The 23527-nt window shown below is 30.0% G+C and overlaps 1 protein-coding gene across 1 annotated transcript; it reads left to right on the top strand.

Moving 5' to 3' along the window:
• Window positions 1-3462: 3462 nt before the first annotated feature.
• LOC112703640 (basic leucine zipper 34) lies at window positions 3463-7681 on the top strand. Its single transcript, XM_025755192.3, has 4 exons — window positions 3463-4598; window positions 5887-5977; window positions 6059-6185; window positions 6947-7681. The coding sequence occupies exons 1-4, from the start codon at window positions 3997-3999 to the stop codon at window positions 7093-7095; spliced, it is 969 nt and encodes a 322-aa protein (XP_025610977.1). The 5' UTR covers window positions 3463-3996; the 3' UTR covers window positions 7096-7681.
• Window positions 7682-23527: the final 15846 nt, after the last annotated feature.

The following is a 23527-nucleotide window of genomic DNA, read 5'->3' as shown; positions in this document are numbered from 1 at the left end:
ACCCACCCAGGGAAACAGTTTGAATGGTTTCTGGACGTTCCCTCCTTTAGCACCTTTTTTGGCTTCTCTAGGTACCCGGTCGAACGTGCTGGCGGGTTAGGTGGCTGCCGCTTATTGGCGGCCACGACTTGGCTAACCTTTTCATCGTTAGTATACTTTCTCGCCACATTTTGGATATCTTGCATGGTTCAGACAGGCTTGGTAATGAGATACTTCCTGAAGTCCTCATTCAACAAGCCGTTTGTCAAGCATAAGCTCGCTACCGAGTCTGTTAAGCCATCAATCTCTAGACATTTATCATTGAACTGGTCGAGAAATTTTCTTGTCGGCTTGCCAGCACGCTGGGTCACACCCAGCAAGTTGATCGGGTGCTTGGCCTTGGCTATCCATGTAGTGAATTGCGCTAGGAACCTTTACGCAATATCCGCGAAAGCTGTAGTGAATTGCTCTCTCTAGGTTATGCACTTTGTGCCTATGCTCTTGCATAATCCTTGAGTTATCACTACCCGTACCTCCAAACAGGCATTCTTCGTGAGGTCAGGAGTGGGAGTCTTCTTGGTGCGAGGGGGTTTGGGGCACTCTTGAGAGGTCACTGAGCTCACTTTGCTTTTCAGGCGGGATCCTCCCTCTTCCCGTACTTCCTCTGGACAGGGGAAAAGCTCCATAGGTGTCAGGTCCCCACAGACGGCGCAAATGTTCGGTTGCTCGGGTGAATGGCGGTTCGGGCGGTAATGTGACTGGAGCAACCGTGAGATGGGGATTTGGACCTGGGTGCGAGCTTTTCAGGGAGGATAACCATCAGAGTCGTCGATGGGCGGCGGATGGGACCACCTGCAAGGACATTTTAATGCTAAAGTTAGTGTCCGTATGATGACGCGGCTAATTAGGGTTAGTGACGTACCTGTGGGGAGGGGTAGGTCTCTCCCCACTTATACTCTAAACTCGAGTGGGGCCTTTCACTTGGGCCCATCTGCCTGGAAGCTTCTGCTAGCTGTCCAGGTCGTCCGTAGGTCCAGGGACGGATCTATATAGTGCCCCCACTACAATTTGAAATTTTTTTTAGTAGTATATGATAATAATATTTATTTGTCTCCATTAAATTATTGAATTTGATCCCTCAATAATTTTTTACACAATTTTTAGTACTTAATAATCAGTTTTAAAATTTTATATTAGATGTTATAATTAGAATGATCAATTTTCAATTTAAATAAGATTAGTGTTCTTTCTTAAAAATGAACTCAAAAGATATTATTTATCTTTTTTTAAAATTAGTTTTAGTTTTTCCTCTAGCAACTATATTAATTGAAAGAATTTTTTCAACTATAATATCACCGAGAGTTGGCTTTTGATTGTATGAGAAGTTAATTTTTAAATAATTATTTATATATAGAGACATTTCGATTGTATTGTTAAAAAAAATTACTCAATTTTTTAAAAAATATGTAACCTAAAAAATAGTTATAAATTATGTATTATTATTTAAATTATTATTTTAGTATTTTAATTTATAAATTATATATTTTAAAGTATAATCATATTTTATAATAACAAAATATAATTATAACAATAATTATGCTATATGTACATAAAAATAACTATCCGTATAGAATACATATTGAAATACAAAATACATATTCAAAATGAATTAAACAATAAATATATTTATAAACAAATACATAATGCATGGTTAATGAACAATTTTATAGTTGATTGTTATACAATATAATTAATATTTTTATTATAAAAATTATTAAAATTTATTTATCTTCTGTCCTAAAGGTACATATTAAGATTATAAATTGAGAATATTTTTATTAGAAATACAAAAGACTTATGTTTTTTATGTATTTATTTTGCAGTTATTAAATAAAAAAGTTTAAAATCTTCCACTAATACTAAGCTTGTCATGTGTCTTTAGGACACATATTAGCTAAACTCAAATTATTATTATGTTTTATATATTTTGTCTTCATTATTAAAATTTTTTAGATTTGTCACAAAGATAGCGCGAGTCAAATGCCCGATAGATCAGAAATCCGCAAGTGGATTCCTAATTGTTGTCGGGCCGGACTAGAACAATTTCCAAAAATAAGTTGTGTGTGAAATTTTCTTACACTAATAATACATGGAAGTTAATTTTTTTTAGATAATAAATGATTAAATTAACTATTTTTTTAATATATATAATAATAATTTTGGTAAAAAAAATGTTTTAGAGGGTAGTGTACAAAAATGAAATTAATTATTTAAATCTTTTGTATATATGAGATGCACTAGCCGAATATATACTCAATTGGGTGATCAAAATTCATTTTTATACCTACTCTACTTAGGTTAAAATAATAATATAAGATGTCAGTATCTGATCCAAACCAGAGAACAAATATTGGGAGCCATCCTTGTCGACCAATTTCTTGATCCAGAAATGGCAATAAAGTATTCATCACATGATATGTTTAATCCACAAACTTCATATATAAGCACAATAACATCACGAAGTCAATATGTACTCTAGATGTTTCAGAAAACAAAGTAAAATGAATGTGGGTAGATGAAATCGGATGTATTATGAATTATAGTTAGTAAAACATTGTTATGCAAAGAAACTATATGATTATATATGGTAATAAAATTATTGATAATGAAGGTTCTGTTGGTGATGAACACACCGACCATGTGAGTATCAAGGTGCCTAGCATTGAAGATGGTCCCATTATATATCCCAGGTAATAGGTTGGAACATAAAGGGTGTATTGTTATTTATATATATAGGTGGTAAAACTTCATAAAAAAGGTTGAAATGAAATTCACATGAAATGATATCTATGTCTATTCATCCTTTCTCGTATCAATTGAATTATCACATTCACATATATATCTTTTAACTGAGATAAAAAAAAAAAAAGAATAGACTAATTCTATATAAATATTTCATTTTTTTTTTGCGTGTCCATTGAATTATAGGTATGTAAATTTAATTATCATCAACTAATAGGGTATGACTTAGTTGAAGTATTATATCGAGAATAAAAGTTTTCAACAAAACTTTTAAACTTAGCTAGAACATAAATGATAAAAAAATTAATATAGTTATATACCATCTTATTCAATGCGTGTTAATAAAAATAAAAAATTATCTGTATATCACTAAATATATAATATAGTAAAAAATTAATAAAATTATAATATTGAAAATATTTTAAGTGTTTCGAAAAGCACGGATGTACTAATTATTTTAACCGTTGATTTTAATTAATATATATTATATATTATTTTATAATTCAAATCAACTATTAAAACAACTAGTACATTTGGTACTTCCGATGCACTTGAAATGTTTCCATATGATATATAAGCATGATGTTGGGATTGAGATAATGGATGGCAAGTGAAGAGGGTCACATCTGCACGTGGTTGCTGATTCCTATAGTTAATAAACTAGACTGCAAATAAAATTTCCCACTAAAACCGTTGAGTCTTTCACCACCTAGCTGTTGCTAGCTGTCTTTAACTCTAATCCTCTTCCCCCATGTGACCCACCTCTCTGTCTCCCAAAAAACCTCTCTCAACACCAAGCATATTCATATTTCATACATTAACCTTCAAAATCTAAGCAAACATAAAATAGTGGGAATATAACCTTAGCTTATAGTATTATTGTATGGAGCATCAGCATACGAATATGAATAAAAACACACACACTACCCATCATCATGAGTTTGTGCATATGACACAATAATCCCCATTTCTCTCTCTCTTCTCTCTCTCCCACACAAAGATACATACATAACTGGTTTTTGAGAGCCCCAAGAACTAACAAGATTTGCGGTTGTGTTGAGTACTAGTGCTTTTATTAATTAGTTAGTTAGGTTTGTTGGGATCATTGTTTTCTTTCTCTTTCCATTTTCTCAACAGACTAACACACAAACACAAACAACTACAAGCTAATAAGCTAAACACATATAATAGTATAACATACAGAAAAACACTCAAATGGCACAGTTACCTCCTAAAATACCAATAATACCCCAGAATTGGACGCCTTTTCACCTCCAAAAACCGCTATCAAATTCCACAATGTCAAGTTTCATCCCAAATTCAAATGCAACGGCAACGTCTAATAACAATTCTTCATCTTCGGTTCAACCACAGCAATTGCTGTCGTCATCGACAACAACGTCATGGGTTGACGAGTTCCTCGACTTCTCGTCATCGCGGCGGGGCGCGCACCGCCGCTCCGCAAGCGACTCCGTGGCGTTCTTGGAGTCTCCCATGTTCTTTGACAGGCTGGACGATGACCAGCTCATGTCAATGTTCTCCGACGATGTTGCAGCTGTGGCGATGCAGCATCCTCCGCCGCTGTCGTCCGCATCCGATCCGTCATCGCCGTCGTCGGACCAGACGAGTAACAACGATGAGAAGCCAGCGGCAATGGCGCTGGACATTGCACCACCATTATTAATGCACGAACATAACGATAATCACGTGATGAAGCTTAAGAATGAAGCGGTTGAGGAGGAAAGCTTCGGCAAAAATGAGGAGGCGGCTGCCACCGGCACCGTTGAAACCATCGTTGATCCAAAGAGAGTCAAAAGGTAATTCTTCAATAACTCTATCTGGTACTTGTGTTTTTCTTCTTTCTTAAATGAATTATTAAAAACAACTTGCTAGAGTCGACTTCAAGCGTGAAGTTAATAGTTGAAACCTGTTAGATAATTTGACTGATTTGATTAAATTTTAATCTAACGGTTTTTAATTATCAATTTTACGTAAAATTGACTGTACTTGAATTTTTACATTTATTCAATGTACTTATAAGCTGTAATGTAAAATATTTTATATAAATATTAAATTATATTTATTATTTTAAATTATTTTATATAATAAATATAAAAGATAATAAATTATTTTTGTTGATATAATATTATATAATTACACGTATATATAAAATTATTTTGTATTGATAATAATTAAAATTAAATTTTAAAAAATTATAATTTACTCATTCTTTTAATAACTGTTTCAATTTTTTTTTACGTGCAAGAAAAATAAATTATTAACCTTTTATGTAAAATTAGTATAAAATTTTTGTTGACATTAATATTTAGTTGTCATATGCTATGCAGAGAATAATAGATACGGAGAATAAGCATTTTTTTGTCACTACGTGATAATATTTAGTTGGATATAATTTTCACACAAATGATAAGTAGAAATTAAATTTGAAAAAATATAGTCTATTTTCTTTCATAAGTTTACTAGTAGTCTAGTCTGTCTGTTAGGTTGAAATTGTAGTAATACTGAGAACTACTTACCATTTTTTCATAGTTGTGAAATTGGAAGGTCTCAATTTTCTATTACCATTTTTTCTTTTTGTATATTGTAGTTTTTACTACTCATCATGTATGCACATCTATTCAACGAATTGTTTTTTATTTTAAAATAAATTCATTTAATTTGTAACACTGTTTTATACATACAACCAAATAAAATTAGATATATTAATATAAAAAAATTATTTTGTTCATTAGTTGTATTTGCATGATATTTCAATTTATATTTATAAATTCTATCCATCATTAAAAATATTTGACAAAATAAACCCTTTTTTAAAATATCTTATAATATATAGGTATATAATAGAAACATACTATTATAAATAATGTAAATAAAGTCCTTACCCAAAAAAAGAAAAAGAAACGAAACTGTTTGGATACAGCTGTATTTGGATCTAACAGAATTAATCTTACAAACAGATTTAAATGGGTGCGTGGTTGAGTAGAAGTTAATTATGTCCATCAAATAATCAATAATCTCATGTACATTATTATCTCTAATAATCAATCTCATGTGTAATTATTTTTATTTTTGTATGGATATTAGAATTTTGGCTAATCGGCAATCAGCTCAGAGGTCAAGGGTGAGAAAGCTACAATACATTTCTGAACTTGAAAGGAGTGTAACAACATTGCAGGTGAAAATATAACTTCATTTTCACACATTATTATTTTATCATTGAATAATAAATTAAATAATATTTGTGAAAAAAATGAAGACGGAGGTATCAGCATTGTCACCAAGGGTAGCATTTTTGGACCACCAACGTTTGATTCTTAATGTCGACAATAGTGCATTGAAGCAACGCATTGCTGCTTTGGCTCAAGACAAGATTTTCAAAGACGGTAATAGCATACACTATTTTTATTCCCAACTATTGCTTTATTTCTTTTCACATATTAAAAAACCAATATACTTAAACACAAAATTAATTTAAAATATATTATTTTTTCTAAGTACTTCAGCTTTTGTTCTCCATAAATAATTATTCACACATTCAAGATAATAAAGTTCACAAGATGCAGTGCATGGAGCGTGATATAAATGTGCATCGTGTGAAATGCATGGTTATTACATGTGAACTTCCGTAACTGTAGAGGGATAAATAATCGGGTATGACAATAAATTTAAGGTAGAAACTCAGGTGCAGTTGACTTCACGTGAAGTTAATAACTGAGAATTATTAGATGAAATCAATCAAATCAATCAAATCATCTAACAGCTTTCAGTTCTTAACTTCACGTGAAGTTGACTGCACTTGAGTTTTCACCTAAATTTAAGTAAATAATGAGATATATGAATTTTAAATATATAATTTTTGGAACTACTAGTGTAATTTAACCCTAATTAAGTTTCCTTATAATTTCTTTTTCTTTGAAATACTGAAAATAAATCAATAAACGATGATAAAATAAGCGATCTAAGAATTTCATATTTTCGCATCTAGATTTTAAGATCTCATCACATGGAGCATAAAAGCATATTTTTGAAACATGATAGAATCAAGTTCTTTTATTCTATATCTTAAGCAGGGATTAGTCACCTTTTGGAACATGGATATAATTAACAACATATATATAAATTTGATTATGAATCTTCATCACAGCTCATCAAGAAGCACTGAAGAAGGAAATAGAAAGACTTAGACAAATCTATCACCAGCAGCAGAACAACAATTCATCTCTTCATACTCCAACCATGGCATGTAATAATAATATTAATAATGACAATAATAAGGAACAGCTCCTAAGTTGAAGAGAAGAAGATAGAGACAAAGAATGGTGCTAGCAGCTATTATGGATGATGTGTATCTAACTTGAAACTTTCACGTGATGTGTTTCTTCTCCCATCAGTGTTTATGTGGGCCTGCTGACATGGTTATGGAGCTTGGAGGGTAGGAAATTGACAAGGTGGATCTTGCTTAAAATGGATCATTGTCCAAGTTTTTTTTTTCTTTTTAGTTTGGGATTGGTTTGGAATTTTTAATATTTATTAATTTCTTATTGTTACAACTTTTTTTATTTAAAACAAGAATTATTCTCAATGATTTTTTTGGGGGGTGTGGAATAATTAAGGGAGACAAAGGATGGTGGGATTGTATTGGGATGTGCATGGGATCGGAAGGTATCAGAGAATTTTTTTTTTTAATTTGGGGAAGGGGGTGTCTGTCTTATTGATGTACTTTTTTTTTCCTTGTTTTTTTCTTTTCTTAGGTCTAATTATATGTTATTTTACATTTCCTCTTGGTATTTTTTTAGTTTTTGGACAAGTTGTACAAAATGTTTATTGTGTGAAACATTAATTAATTCTCTCCTTTACTAATGGAACTTATTGTTATTGACTTGATGTTTTATGCATATATAGCAAATAAAATTATATTATCAATTTTCTAGAAGCATATAAATGATGATGCTAGGTATGTAAACAAAGACTACTATATATACATAAAAAATTAAAAATGCAAATCAAATTCATTTATGTTGATTGTTATTTTAATTCTGTCATTTACTTCCGTACTTATTTTTGAAAACAACAAAGAACAAAATTCACAAATTACAATATATATAAAAAAAACAACTTGTGTACTAAACTACTTATCCTCGTATTGATTTTTTAGTAACTATGGTTGTTAGGCTAATTCCAAGAACTTCAATGGGGCCAAGACCAAGATGCCTCCATAGACCCCAAAGCTCATCACTTCCAATCCAATCAAATTGTAGAGGCAAATGGTGGGCAATGATTTCTTTTATCCATTTAGGTAAAAGCTAAGAGACTTATATATATAAGAGCACCATAAGTTTAGAAATAGTGATTGGATGATAAATTAATATTTAGTATACTATTTTATTTTATTGTTTTAGTGTAGTAGAATAGAATATGACTACTACTTTAAATTATAAATCTCACTCCATATTACAGTGATATAAAATAATGAAAATCAAATGTACATAAAATAAAGAGTAAATGACATAAAAAAAACTAAATGGAATACAATATTTTCTGAATAATTTTACGTTGTTACATGCATGTCGTAAAACTAGTTTTTCTATGTAAATTAAAGTTACTAATTTGGATTTGCACTCTTCAATGTAAATCGAATATATTGGATTCGATTTATGTAAAACGAAATTAATAATTTAGATTTAGTAAGAGTAACTTTCATGGAGGAAAATTGAAGCTATAAGAGTTAAACCACATTCAAGGTAATTCCAATTCATTGGTTTCAATTTAATGGTTTTAATGCACTGTATTTTGATACACAAATAAATAAATCGAGTACATTATAAATTTTTATAATATTCATAATATCTTTTAAGCTATTTACAATAATTACAAAAAATACTTATAATAAAAAAATTGAAACTTTATAAAAATGTTTAATTTAAAATTTTAGTTATAGTCGTTAAAAATGAATAATTACCATAAGAATTTTTAAAAATTATAACAATATATAAATATAAATGTTGGTACAAAAAATGGATTTTTGTCGACAAAAGGGCATTTTGACTGCTAATGGTTTCGACTACAGAAGTAGAGACAAATAAACTGAAGTCGAAGAAAGATGGTAGAAAGAGCGTCGAAGTCGAAAGGTAATTATTACCTGTCCTTGAGCATCAGGGCTTGCTATTTGAGATCTTCAGGCTGAGTGGAGAACATGGGTGCAAAATTTGAGGAACAAGTTGAAGAAACATGGGACTTGAAGACCAAAGAAAATGTGGGTGTCAGAACTTAGGGAATAAGATTCTTCATGGTCAAGACAAGGTTATGGCTGAGAAAAAAAAGGAAGTAAGATAGTGGACAACATGTTCTATGATAAGTACATCTTTATGCTCTATAAATAGTAGAAATTCAGAAAATAAATTTTGGGACTTCAACTAACAATACTAGATCATCACGCAAACTCATAAAATTTTCAATCACAACGACGCAATGAAAAAATGGAATGAGAGTGCATATAAGTATTAGAAGTCAACTTTTAATTTGCTTCCTTTTGTTTATTTGATTCATTTTCTTTTATTTTTTTTGAATTTTGTTATTATTTTACTTTGATCAATATTTTTACAATTTCATTATCTTCTTTATTTAATTATTTATTCCTTAATGTTGTTTGTTTTCATAAGTTTGCCATTAGTAATTTCAACGTAAATTACTTTGATACCATAATTAAGTAATTTTCAAGTCGAGCTCGCTCTTTTTTAGAGGAGTCGTATCTGCTCCCCGATATTCGAGACCTTGATACAAACTCGATTTGACATACTATCGAAATATACCAAAAATCAAGTGAAACAAATTGGTACGCGGTGGAACCCTGAATTAAATTTGTGCCAAGCTGTGTATGTAATTATGGAGTGGTAAGTTAATCATGACGGATAGAGCTTCAACTTCAACAAATATGTCAAATAGTACAGTAAAAATTCCAATAGGGGCCCTGAAGTAGAGACAGTCCCTTTGACCAGTCTTTAGAGCTAATGGTCAACAGAAGGTATTCCAACGGATATATTCGTCACATGGCCTCAATATAGACTACCTTGATGTGGATTTTGAAAATCACAAACTAATAGAAAAGTGTACCGGATCATACCAAGTAATATCTTAGGTGAGTGAGGGCCAATTCCACGAGAATTAATAGATCAAGTAACAATGATTGAGTGATTAAACTAGTCAGACAAGCCAAAAGGAATGGTTTGGTTCAAATTTGCATTAAACAGTAACTCAGAGAATTTGAGAAAGTAAACAGTGAATGGGTTGTGAGAATTATGTGAGAAAACAGTTAAGATTTTGAAGATATTTATTTTTTCGAATTAACAATTCTTACCAACTACTTTAATCATGCAAGATTCAATTCATGGAAAACTTTAATTAATTAAACCCTAATTCCTTAGTAATTTAATCTCCTCTAACCTTATCAACCACCAATTTCTTAGTTACTTTATTTAGATTAAAGGGTTAAGTTCACTTCTAATTTATTAGCCAAACAAACCCTAAGTACCCAAAAATAAGGTGATTATATGTCACGTATCACGTTAAATCCATGTAATTAGAGAATTATGAGGAGTTACTTTTAAACTGTTATTCAAGTGAATTAACTTTTCTAAGATTCAAGAAGAATTCAATTAGAAAAAGAGTTATCTTCCAACATACTCTAATTCCTAGGATGAAGAAAGAAAGCAATCCTTAAATTTAAATCAGTGCATTAATTAAAAGTAGAATGACAATGGTATTAATCCATCCAAAATAAACAGAGCTCCTAACCTTAATAGAGGAGGTTTAGTTGCTCATGGCTAAGAGAAAAACTAGGGTTCTCAAAAGTGTGAAAGTGTGGAATGAGGAAGAAGATAAGGGAAGAACCCGAAGAGCTGAATCTTTTCCCCTTTTATATCTAATCTAAATGATTTGAAAATAAAATAAAATAATAAATTCTAAAAACTAGAAGATTGTGTTTTGTTTTAAATAATAAAAAGAAAATAAATAAAGAAAACTAAAAGCTAAAGCTACGCAGCATTTCTTGGAGCTCCAAAACGCGCTAGTGGCGCTAAATGTAACACCCTACCACATTGAGCTTTACGCTTAAGTCATAAAATAGAGGTGATGTGGTATTACGACCTCTAAAATAAAATATATATATAATAATAGTTGAAGAAATTTAATACTCGAGGAGCCTTGAAGGATAGTTTAAGCAAATTCGCAAAAAGAAAAGTCCAACGCTCACGTAACAAAAACTTGCGTACGAAGAAAAGTAAAGATACATATATATCATAGAAATGGAGTGTCAAAAGATACAGGATATCAAGCTCCTAACTTGACCTGCAAAGCCAAAGTCGGTCGGAGAATATTTACATACATATAAACAATCCAAGTCTCCCAAATGCACTCAAAATAAACTCTAGTTCTCCATCAAATCTTGATGAGGTACAAAAGTAAAGCACATATATTAAGGAGAAATCTATACATACATACATACATACATATATACATACATACAAAGCCAATAACCCAACTTTGCTGAAACTGAAACTCCAGACACTTAGCGTGATGTCTCATAACCTGCATCTGAAAAAGATAACATATGTATGGAATGAGAACCAAAGGTTCTCAACATGGTAATGGTGCCCATATAAATAATATATAAGGTTTCTGGAAAGTCAGAGGCAATTCTAGAACTCTGACACTCAAATTTAAACTTGAAGAATAAGCTAAACCAGATTTTGGGTATATAATCTAAGGTTTTTACATTTAAAACTCAAATCCTAACTTAACCCTTCAAGTCCTGCTTCCTCCAGCCCTTTGAAACATCGGTGAAATTGTCCTTGTCACTCCTCCGCCAGACAAGGGACCTCTCAGTTACATAGACAAACAATACAGATAATACATGCCGTAAAACTAGCTTTTCTATGTAAATCAAAGTTACTAAACTCGATTTGGACTATTCAATATAAATCGAATATGTTGGATTCGATTTATGTAAAACGAAGCTAATAGTTTTGATTTAGTAGGAGTAGCTTCTATGGAGGTAAATTGAAGCTATAAGAGTCGAAGCACCCCCAAGGTAACTCGAATTCATTGGTTTCGATTTAATGGTTTTGATGTCCATGGTAAATCAAAACCACTTAATTTGATTTAATGTATTTTGATACACGTAACAAGTAAATCTAGTATATTGCAAATTTTTATAATACTCATAACATCTAAGAAATTTACAATAATTACAAAAAATGCTTACAATAAATAACTTAAAAGATAATATGAGTACTATAAAAATTTGTAATGTACTTGATTTACTTGTTCGTATATCAAAATACAATAAATCAAATTAAGTGGTTTCGATTTACATTGGGCATCAAAACTATTAAATCGAAACCAATTGATTCGATTTACCGTGGTTCGACTCTTATAGCTTCGATTTGCCTTCATAGAAGCTGCTTCTACTAAATCAAAACTATTAGCATCATTTTACAATAGATTCGATTTATATTGAATAGTCCAAATCGAGTTTAGTAGCTTCGATTTACAAAGAGAATCTAGTTTCAGGACATGCATGTACCATAAAACCATTCAGGACATTTATTAGGGATGGCAACAGGGTGGGCAGGGCAGGGCAGGGTGGGGATACCTTTCCATTCCCTGTCCTCGCCTCTAGATTTGCTCTTTGTCCTAGTCCCAATCTCTGCCATAGGAGAATATTGCCTCCATCTCTATTTTCCACGGATCTTCATTCCACGTGGCCCCATTATCCATTTTTTGTATTGATCATTTATATGAAAGTTCTAATAAAAAATTTAAAAAATAGAAAACATTATTACAACAGATAAGAACACAGTCACAAAGCAGTGAAAAGGAAAAAAATACCGCGATAAGAAACAATGAGGTGGCAAGGGGATGACGACACAATGAGCATTGAGCAGGAGTGATTAGGGGTATGGTTGTGACGCTATGGTAGATTGAGATGTACGAGTTCTCGCCTTCTGGAATGACTGGGGAGTGGAACGACGCAATGTTAGTGTTATAGAGAGAAGGAAAGACACTTTTAAAATTAGAGTTAGATTTTCTATATGTGTGTGTGAAATGACTAAAAGATTTATATTAAAAATAAATTATTAATAATATTTAAGTAAACTTAATATTTCGGATATTAGTGGGATGGGACGGGAATTCCCACTCGAGTTCCCACATCTGCCTGAAAAATTTTTTTTTTCATCTCCATTCCCACAAAAAAAAAAATTCTGTCTTTACGCCCTATTTAGAGCAGTTCTCATAGGAATTCTCGCGCTTCAAAAAGTTTTACCATCTCTAACATTTATAAAATATTATATTTCATTTGGTTTTTCTATGTCATCTACCCTAAAATAAATAAATAATAAGTTACATAAAATTTAATTTGGTTATCCTACAAGAGGTTCAACTATTCAACAGTTCAAGAGTATTAACAAATGCATGATCAATCACTACCTATGCATGCATCTAGATATTCCTTTTTCTAGTACTCGGGACTTGTTAAGGTTGTATGTGTGAAAATTGTAATGAATTAGATTCATATTTAAAAAAAAATAAAAAAATTATAAAGTGAAAGACCTATTAATTTAATTTTTTAAGATTTTGAGTTAAATACGATATTTTTTTATTTTTTATTTTTTTTCTTAGTTCTTAAAATTATTTTAGTGATCGAAAACTTTTAACAAATAATATCAAAATCAATGATTGATCGATTTTGTGATTAAAGAATATTCAAAGTAATTTTTTTAGATAATTGTAGGCTACTTAGTTTTCAAATAATAGAAGTTAACAAATATGGTGAAGTTAGGTTGAATACTTGAATTTATGGAAGGAACTAAAAATTATTTCGTAATAAAAAGAGAATTAAAATAAAAATTTTAAAAGAGACTAATAATATAAATGAAAAATGTTAGGAATCAGCCACTTTTGTGATTTGTAGCTATCAAATAGTCATTAATGATGGTTTTAATGGTGTGAGATTGATGTGAGATTTCATCCAATAACTTATTTTTCTTTATTGATTACATGCTGACCAGAATTTAATAAAATTGCTGACCCCAAAGTTTTTCCGATATAAATTATTTTGGAAGGCCATTGCCCATGTTAACAAGGTTATCTTACCTCTATGTAAGTTTCATTTATTTTTTAAATATTTTTAAGAATTTAATTTTAATATATTATTAGTATAAATTTATTTTACATGTGCATTCAATCACATAATATCATTACATTAATAAAAATAATTATTTTTATATAGACTGTATAAATGATCATTCAAGAAAACGATTGTGATTACACGACTGTTGTAAAATATTTTACTACGCGATCACTACCACGCGATCACTACCACTAACAACAACCAACTTCGTTTAAGCATAGTTACATATATAATATAATTTTGTATGGTTTTGGAAAGTTTAAGAACCAAGGTAATTAATACTTATTTTATTGCTAATAATTGATCTTGAACAAGCTTGTTATATGGATTCCAGCCAGCAAGTCACAGCTGGATTTGACATTCTCTTATTGGGATTCAACTCTTCAAGAAAATTAATAACCTTTCTCGTGTTAAGCAGCAGCTTGTAGTGTAAGAAACAACATATTTAATACTACCTCTCATTGGAATTCATGTTTAGCATGAGTTAATTATTGGAATAAATTATTTTATTAATTCAGATTATTTATATTAAATGATAAAAAATATATTATAATGTGAAAGTATATTTTTATTTAAAAAAATAAAAAATTGAATAGAAAAATAATCTCAGTTTTGTTGGTTCTTTTAATCTTTTTCAATCAAAGTCTTCTGTATCTTAAGCGGTTGAATTATAATTCTTTTAATAGAGAAAAAATGACAAAGACGACTTTAGTATATTGGAGACCGAAATTCTGAAGGCACTATTTATATTTGAGTATAATATCTATTAAACCCTAAAGTCTAAATAAAATAGTATCTAAAGTCCAAATAATAATATATTTAAAATTTAGAAAATAAAAAATAATATCTAATTTTATTCTTATTTAATTTTAAATTAAAAATAATAATAATTTATTTAATTTAGTATTTATAACAATAAATAAGATTACTTTTATATAAATCATTTAATTTAAAATAATATAATTTATAATTATAATTAATATATATATTATTCACAAATAAATTAAAAAATTAAATAATTTCCTAACATTAATGAGCGGATCTACCCGAGTTTAAATTTGATTCACTAACATATAATTAAGCACAAATCTTAAACTTACGTTCAGCACAAAAGTTTATTAATTCAATTTTTGTTCACAAACCTACTTCAGTTGTACCATACATATTTTAGATTAATTGATGTGACATCAAAAAAAAATTTGTTTCTCGAAATGTCATATTCTATAAAAATCTTCTTTTTTAAATTCTGCAGCAATTGAGAACATAAATTTTAATTTTATACTTCAAAATTTATCACTTGACACCGCATCAAATACATGTATTGATTTATTTATTTATGATTTATGCATTATATTTTTGCCTTATACTCGTTCTCACCTTAGTTTATCATAGTCTTCAAACACTATACTACATTATTCAATTGAGCATGCCACATTTGAATCAGAAATTACACTAGATTCTTCCATATATAATATTAGACAATTTACATTCATTGCATCATTTTATTAATAAATCTGCTAGAAGGTTCACTAGAATAAAAGAAATTTCTTGCTACTTGAAAGATTATCACTATGTGATAACCAAATTCAATTCACTGCTAGTGACAAATTATCTCATTCTTTGTATCCCTTCTCACAATGTTTGTCTTTTAAAAAATTAACATCAAAATCCACTAACAAAAATTCATTTGATACCGTCTGGATTTATCAAAAAATTCGCTAATAATTATTTATAGGCATATTTTTTTGTCCGCCACTAATTACTTATAGATTTAGTGGCAGATATTAATTTTTAATTGACGAAATTTTAGAACATGTTACCATCAGATTTATTTTTTGATAAATCCGACGGTAACCTTAAGTTTTATTTTTTTTAAATTTGTTTAAGAATTCAATATATAATTTTAAATATTTAGATTTAATAATTTTTAAATTAACAAAATTTAAAATTTTATAATTTTTTATAATAATTTGTCTATAATTTTTCGTTAAAAGTATACAAATAAGTTCACACATCAAAGTTTAAGAAAAAGAAAAAAAATTATTCATGTGTAGAAAAAAGTAGCACTATAAACATATACTTTAAATTCAAAAAAGATGAACTTACATAAGGTTCGATATAAAAAACAAAATACCTTGTGGTGGCTAAATAAATTGCATAGTTGAAACTCTATAGATAATAAAATATTGAAAAAAATTTAAATATACAAATGGTATGTATATCTATTTAAGATTTTAAGTAATCCACTAACATATGTATGACTCTCAAATAATATATCTATTTAAATTTATATAATTTCAATAACTTACAAATCTACTGTCTACAGGAGCATTTTCTAGAATAGCAGGCCGTACACTTTCAATTGCAAACTATAAACATAATCAACACACAAACTATAAATATAATCAATACACAAATTATAATTAAACAAACAAATCAAAGTTCATATATTCAAATGAGTAAATTACAACAAATTTAGTAAAATTAACAACAATCAACTCAACAAAATTAATTCAAAAAATAATTAACTCAGAAACAATAAACTTAAAAATTAACAACAATTAATAATAAGTCAATAATTAACTTAAAAAATTAACAAGTTAAAATTAATTTAGAGATTTAACAACAATCAACACTAATTAACTTAAAAAATAATTAACTCAGACAACAATAAACTCAAAAAATTAACAACAATCAACAATAAGTCAATAATCAACTTAAAAAATTAACAAGCTAGAATTAACTCAGAGAACTAACAAAAACAATAAACATTAATTAACTCAACCAACAATAAACTCAAAAAATTAACAACAATCAACAATAAGTCAATAATTAACTTATAAAATTAACAAGCTAAAATTAATTCAGAGAAGTAACAACAACAATAAACATTAATTAACTCAAACAACAATAAACTCAGAAAATTAAAAACAATCAACAATAACTCAATAATTAACTTAAAAAAATTAACAAGGTAAAATTAATTTAGAGAATTGATAACAATCAACACTAGTTAACTCAGAAAATAATTAACTTAGACAACATTAAACTCAGAAAATTAACAATCATCCAAAATACCATCAACTCAAAACAAATCCTAAATTACACCCTACCTGACCTAATATTATTTAATTTCTAATTATACTAAATTAATATAACAAACCAAACCCTAATCACACTTCGTTAAAATTTTTTAATCAATAATTTAGCAAAATACCTAACAAAATTCTAAACAAAAAAATGAAAAAACACAAAACTATAAGAAAATTATCTCTGATGGTAACTGCAGAATGGTGGGAAGTGTGGTTGTGACAGGATGCAGCAGTGAAACCTACAGTGCTGGAGTTAGAGTTTAGTAATATAACAAACAACCAAAAAGAAATGGGACAACAACATTACCTTGGCATAGTGGACCTCAGCCGCGGTAATAGCGACAAGGCAACGACCTTCAATCGACGGCAATAAACACCAATAGCGGCGGTACAACGGAGGCTTTCCACAAAGACTCAAGCAGCAGTGATGATGACAATCTATGACGCAATGTGACTTACTGGTGGTGACAGCAAGTCCAAGTGGTGGTGGCGCACCCTTTTTCAATGGACCAGAGGGAGAGAGATGAGAGAGAAGAGAAGAGAGAGAGAGAGAGAGAGAGAGTTTGCAGAAGTGAAGGAGAAGGGTTTTACGTTTGAATTTTATCCCAAATTTACCGTTGGATTTACCAGCGAAAAAATCCTTCAGTAAGTCACCAGTCATTGCCTAAACGACGCATTTCACTAAATTCTTTTATTGTCGGAATTTTCCATCGGAAAATCCCATGGTAAATTTGGCACTACTAAAATTAGTTTTTGTGCCTCTTTTTACCGTCGAATTTAATGGTAGAATTTTAAATTCGACTGTAACTTATTCGAGGGATAAATTTTCACTTGTAACTATCAGAAGTGTGTTGATGATCATTTCCTCTTTGTTTAAACCAGGACAGAGAAATTTACTACCATCCTTGTGTGTGTTAATGATCTAGTTTTGGCGATGATGACATTGTTGAAATTGATACAATTGAAGGGATCTTAGATGCTAAATTCAAAATCAAGGATCTTGGTGATTTGAAATATTTCATAGGGATGGAAGCACACCACCAATATGCTTAAGGACTTTGGGTATCTTGCATGTAAACCTCTCTCAACTCCAATGGACTACACAAGAATCCATAAGCTATCAAAGGAATATGGTACTCCTTTACTAGATTGTACAATTTATATGCAGCTTGTAGGGAGGCTGCTTTATCTCACAAATACTAGATCTGGTATTTCTTATGTAGTGGCCAAATTAAGTCAATTTCTAGACTCTACTACCACTGCTCACTTAGATATTGCTTTTTTGGTCCTAAAATATCTTAAAAAAACATCACAAGGTTTATTCTTTCTAGACTCATTCATCTCATGCTTGTCAGCAGTAAAAACTAGTTAGCAGATTTTTTCATCAAATTTTTGCCCCTGGTTCCCTTTTCTGCCAATATTACCAAGCTTGAATTGTGAGATTTATACAATCCTAACTTGCGGGAGGGTGTGACGTGAGTCTTATACACTTGAATATAGAATTGTTTATTTAATTAGTTTAGGTGTCAAATTAGTTAACTATTCTTCAATGAGTTAGTAGTTTGTTACAGTTTTAGTGCAATCAGTTATTTAACACGGGAAATATAGCTATGTGTGGCTGAGATATAAGGAACACTTGTATAGTTAGCTAGGTTTTCTCATTTTCTCTTTTCACTCAAATAAGAAGCGCCATTTTCTTCTCTCGACTTTCTTTAATTCAATTGAACATTCTCTCTGCCAAATTCCTCTGTAGCTTGTAGATTGCTCATATCAGGAATTTGTACACGTTATCATGTGAAATAAAGCTAGAATTAAGCCCAATAAATTTAGATTAGTTAAATAATTTGTTCATTTGTTTTCTTAAATAAATATAGAATCCTGCCTTAACTTGTTCTTGTAGTAACTTATTAGCAAGCAATAAATCCTTAAACAAGGTTAAGCTCTATGAGATCATTAGCCTGCTGGGTTAGAAGATACCATAAAAAAAAAAACTAGAATGAAGTATAGTATTCTTTAACAAAAAGGATCCTGTATTGGAATGAGAAAAAATGTGAAGAAAGAAGAAGAAACAACAATTATTTTATAGGCCACATGCTTGAATTATGTAATTGTATGTTGATTAAAAAAATTAAATCAATTTGCACCACTTCATAGGGACTAGAATCTTCATGAAACATGGTTAAAAAATTGATGAAGCAAAATTTTAGTTGAATACAACAATCATTAATTTGTTGAAAGCTAATCATTTTGGGAGCTTGAAGAATTTTCAACATATTCATAGTTGTGCTGAAAATTATAGAGTTCCAACTAATAAAAGTCAAATAAATAAGATGTTAAAGTTACTTATTTGAATAGTCAATGTTAAAAGTAAAGTTGGCCAAGTATGTGTATTCACTGCCAATTGAAAAGTTGAAAGAGTCATGAATTATTAGCATCAAGCTTTGCCTATATAAAGGCCATATGTACATATGTTTGTATGTGTGTTTTCTTGAAAAAAAATGAGCATGATTTCTCAAAATTAGAAATATTCCTCTGTTCTTTTATTTTATTGTGAGTGTTGGTGAGTTTCAAAGATTAAAAATATGATAGTGTCATTTATGTGAGTGAGTGATCTAGAGGCAAATCAATTGTGGATATTGTATTTATATTTAGTATCAAAGCTGGTTAATCTAGTGTCAAGTATTTGAGAGTTTGTGAGATGTGGGAGAATTCTCACATAGTTGTTTGTTCATGGAGTCAGTATGACAAAGACTTTCCATGTTATGTGGTTTGGTATCAAATTAGATGGAAACTCAATTATAGTTATTGGGAGACTTTGATATGTACCCATTTGAAGGCTCAGGACCTGTGAAATTTTATTGAACCGGGTTCACAAGAAGGATCTAATGTTGCCAACAGAGGAGAGATCAATCATTGCTATCTCAAATTCATCAAGTTGTTAATTATAGAGTGTTTGACAAAATAACAAATGGCAAAAATACAAAAGAAGCTTGGAACACGTTGAAGTTATCGTACAAAATTGTAGATAAAGTCTAGAAAGCAAAGTTACAGTCTTTGCGAAGAGAATATCAAAGGTATGAGATGTGTAGTTCAGAAATTGTTGAGCAATGTTTTACTCGTGTTATAGATCTTGTCAATAAGATGAGAGTCTATGGAAAAGGTATGTCCGACAGTAAAGTGATGGAGAAAATTCTTCGCACCATGCCAATTAAGTATGACCATGAGATAACTACAATACTAGAGTCCCACGATATAGATACCATGACGATTGCAAAGTTGCAAGGAATCATGGAAATCCAAATCAGATAATATTGGAGAAGTACGAAAAATTAACCGAAAAAGTCTTGAAAAGTCGAGTGAATTTAAATAATGTTACAGAATTAAGCCGTACACAAGAAGGACGCAAGATCATGGTATTAATTTTTAAAGTAGCGGAGAAAAAGTTTTAGAGGAAGAAGTCGCAAAAATTACAACCGTAAAAGTTATAATAATTTTGCACAGCCTAATCAAGTAAGAGATGGAACAAATTTTAGGTCTGTCAACTGAGGAAGAGGTTGAGAAAATTTTTATCCAGAACAAACCAATTTCAACTGTTTTTATTGTGGAAAATATGGACACAAAATAACATATTGCAAATTCAAAATGATAAATAACAATTAAGCATGTTACAGAAAATCAACATCAAAATACTGAATCTAGATACTCAAATTTTATTTTTTACAAGTAATTCATGTGTTGAAGATGAAAATATATGGTACTTAAATAATGCTTGTAGAAATCATATGTTTGGTATAAAAGAATTATTTTCTTCATGAGATGATTTAGTTAAACTATTATTGAAGTTAGTAATAGTACATAAATTCCTATTTAATAAAAAGAGCAATACCAATTAGATTGAAGGATGGTCTTCTGAGTTATATTTCTGATGTTTTTTATGCTCCTGAACTTGATTATAATTTATTGAGTATGAAAAAGTTAAGTGAGAGGGGATATAAGATGATAACTTATCGTGGACATTGCATTGTATTTGACAACAACAGAAGGTTTATAGATAAAGCAAAGATGACTTTAAACAGAATGTTTTTATTGAAAATTCATCATGTTAATCCCTCTTGCATGAGTTCTGTAATACTTGATGATGACTGGCTATGGCATATGCGATTTGCACATTTTTATTTTTCTAGCATAAACTACTTGTTAAGAAAATGACTTGTTTCTGATCTATCACGAGTTCATATTCCTAATTATGTTTGTGAAATTTGTCAACTAGAAAAGAAGTACAAAGATTCATTCCCTGCAGGAAAGTCATGGAGAGCTAGAAAATTGCTTGAAATTATGCATTCATATATTTGTTTTATTGAAGTTCTAAACAATGGTGGTAACAGGTACTTGATCACTTTTGTTGATGTTTTAGTATATATACATGGTATACTTTCTAAAGTAGAAATTAGAAGCATATGATACCTTCAAGGCATTCAAACCATTTGTCAAAAAACAAAGTGACTATAAAATCAAAATCCTTAACACAGACATAAGAACATAATATATTGTATGTTCAGATTACTTTAAGCAATACAGAATTTAACACCAACTAATAACTATATATACTTTTCAACAAATGGAGTTGCTGAAAGAAAGAATAGAACCATCATGGATATGGTTTGATGTAGTTAAAGTCAAAATAAATGCCTAAAGATTTGGACAGAAGCAATCGTGATAGCAGTACATATTTTAAACAGGTCCCAACGAAGAATGTTCGTGATAAAACTTCTAAAGAAGCTTGAAGTGAAAAGAGGTCTTCCATTAATTATTTCAGAGTCTTTGGGTATATTGCTTATGCCCATATTCCATATTAATTAAGGAAGAAGTTAGATGACAAAGACGAGAAGTGTATCTTTATCGGCTATATCACAAAGTAAAAGCATACAAACTGTATAATCCAGAATCAACAAAGGTGATCATCAGTAGAGACATGATATTTGACGAAAATAACATGTGAGACTCAAATACAAAGACAAAAAAACAATCGATTTTAATTCCAAATACGCGTAATGAAGAAGAAGAAGAAGAAGAAAGACAACTAGACACAATCAAACAACCAGAATCATCTAAAAGACCTCAAAGAGAGCGGCTCCACTAGATTAGTAAAACTATAAAGTTGGCAATGACAGCGATTCATCCGATGAAGAAATCATAAATTTTGCTCTATTTTTAGATTATGAGCCATTGAATTTTGAAGAAACTTTTAGAGACAACAATTGAAAGAAAGCAATGGATGAGGATCAGAGATTCATGCCATTAAGAAAAATGACACATGGAAACTGACAGATTTTCTTACATATAAGAAGTTGATTGGAGTAAAGTGGGTTTACAAAACTAACTATATACCTAATGGTAAAGCTGATTGTTTCAAGGCAAGATTAGTCGTTAAGGGATACAAACAAAAGCCAGATATCGGTTACTTTGAAGTATTTGCTCTTGTTGCTAGATTAGACATTATTCGTTTGATTATTTCACTCTCAGCTCAATATAATAAAAAATACATCAAATGATGTTAAGTCTATATTTCTAAATATCACTTTAGAAGAAGAAGTGTATGTTGAGCAACTTGCAAAATATGAAGTTCCAGGGGAAGAAGATAAAGTTTACGGGTTGAAGAAAGCTTTGTACGAATTAAAACAAGCACAAAGAGCGTGGTACAAGAAGATTGATTCTTATTTCATTCAGATTGGTTTTAGAAGATGTCCATTTGAGCATACTCTTTATATCAAGTATGTTGAATCTGAAAATATCTTGATCGTGTACTTTTATGTTGATAATTTGATCTTTACTAGCAATAATATGAAGATAATTGTTGAATTGCATAATTCAAGAAAGCTATGATAAAAGTACTTTGAAATGACGGATATGAGTTTGATGTCTTACTTTCTTGACATTGAAGTCATTTAGAAAGATGATAGAATCTTCATTTCACAGAAAGAAATATGCAAATGATATTTTGAAGAAATTTCAGATGGATAATTCGAAACCAATTCCTACTCCGATTGAAGAGAAGTTCAAGTTGCTAAAAGAAGATAAAAGAAGAGAAGTAAATGCTACTATTTACAAAAGTTTGATTGGAAGTCTAAGATACTTAATTGCAACCAGACTAGATGTTGTATTTGGAGTTGGATTGCTTAGCAGATTTATGGAAGAACTTTATTCCAACCACTTGCACGTAGCAAAAAGAATTTTTCAATATATTAAAGGTACTTTAAATGATAATATATTTTTTTTGAAAGTAAAGAGCTCAACACAGTACAGTGGAGCAGTCAAATAGAAACAACAAAAGAACCAATTACAAAAAGCACAGTACCATTAAAAGAAGCCCCGTTGTCATTTTCGGCATTGCCATCAACAACTAAAGGGGTCCACACCTCTCCACCGTTGTGGCTCAACACAGTCA

This window comes from Arachis hypogaea, chromosome 7 (genome assembly GCF_003086295.3).
Source record: "Arachis hypogaea cultivar Tifrunner chromosome 7, arahy.Tifrunner.gnm2.J5K5, whole genome shotgun sequence".
In the NCBI taxonomy this organism is placed as follows: Eukaryota; Viridiplantae; Streptophyta; class Magnoliopsida; order Fabales; family Fabaceae; genus Arachis; species Arachis hypogaea.
Note: the sequence above shows the minus strand (reverse complement) of the source record. Positions and strands in the feature narration are given on the sequence as shown.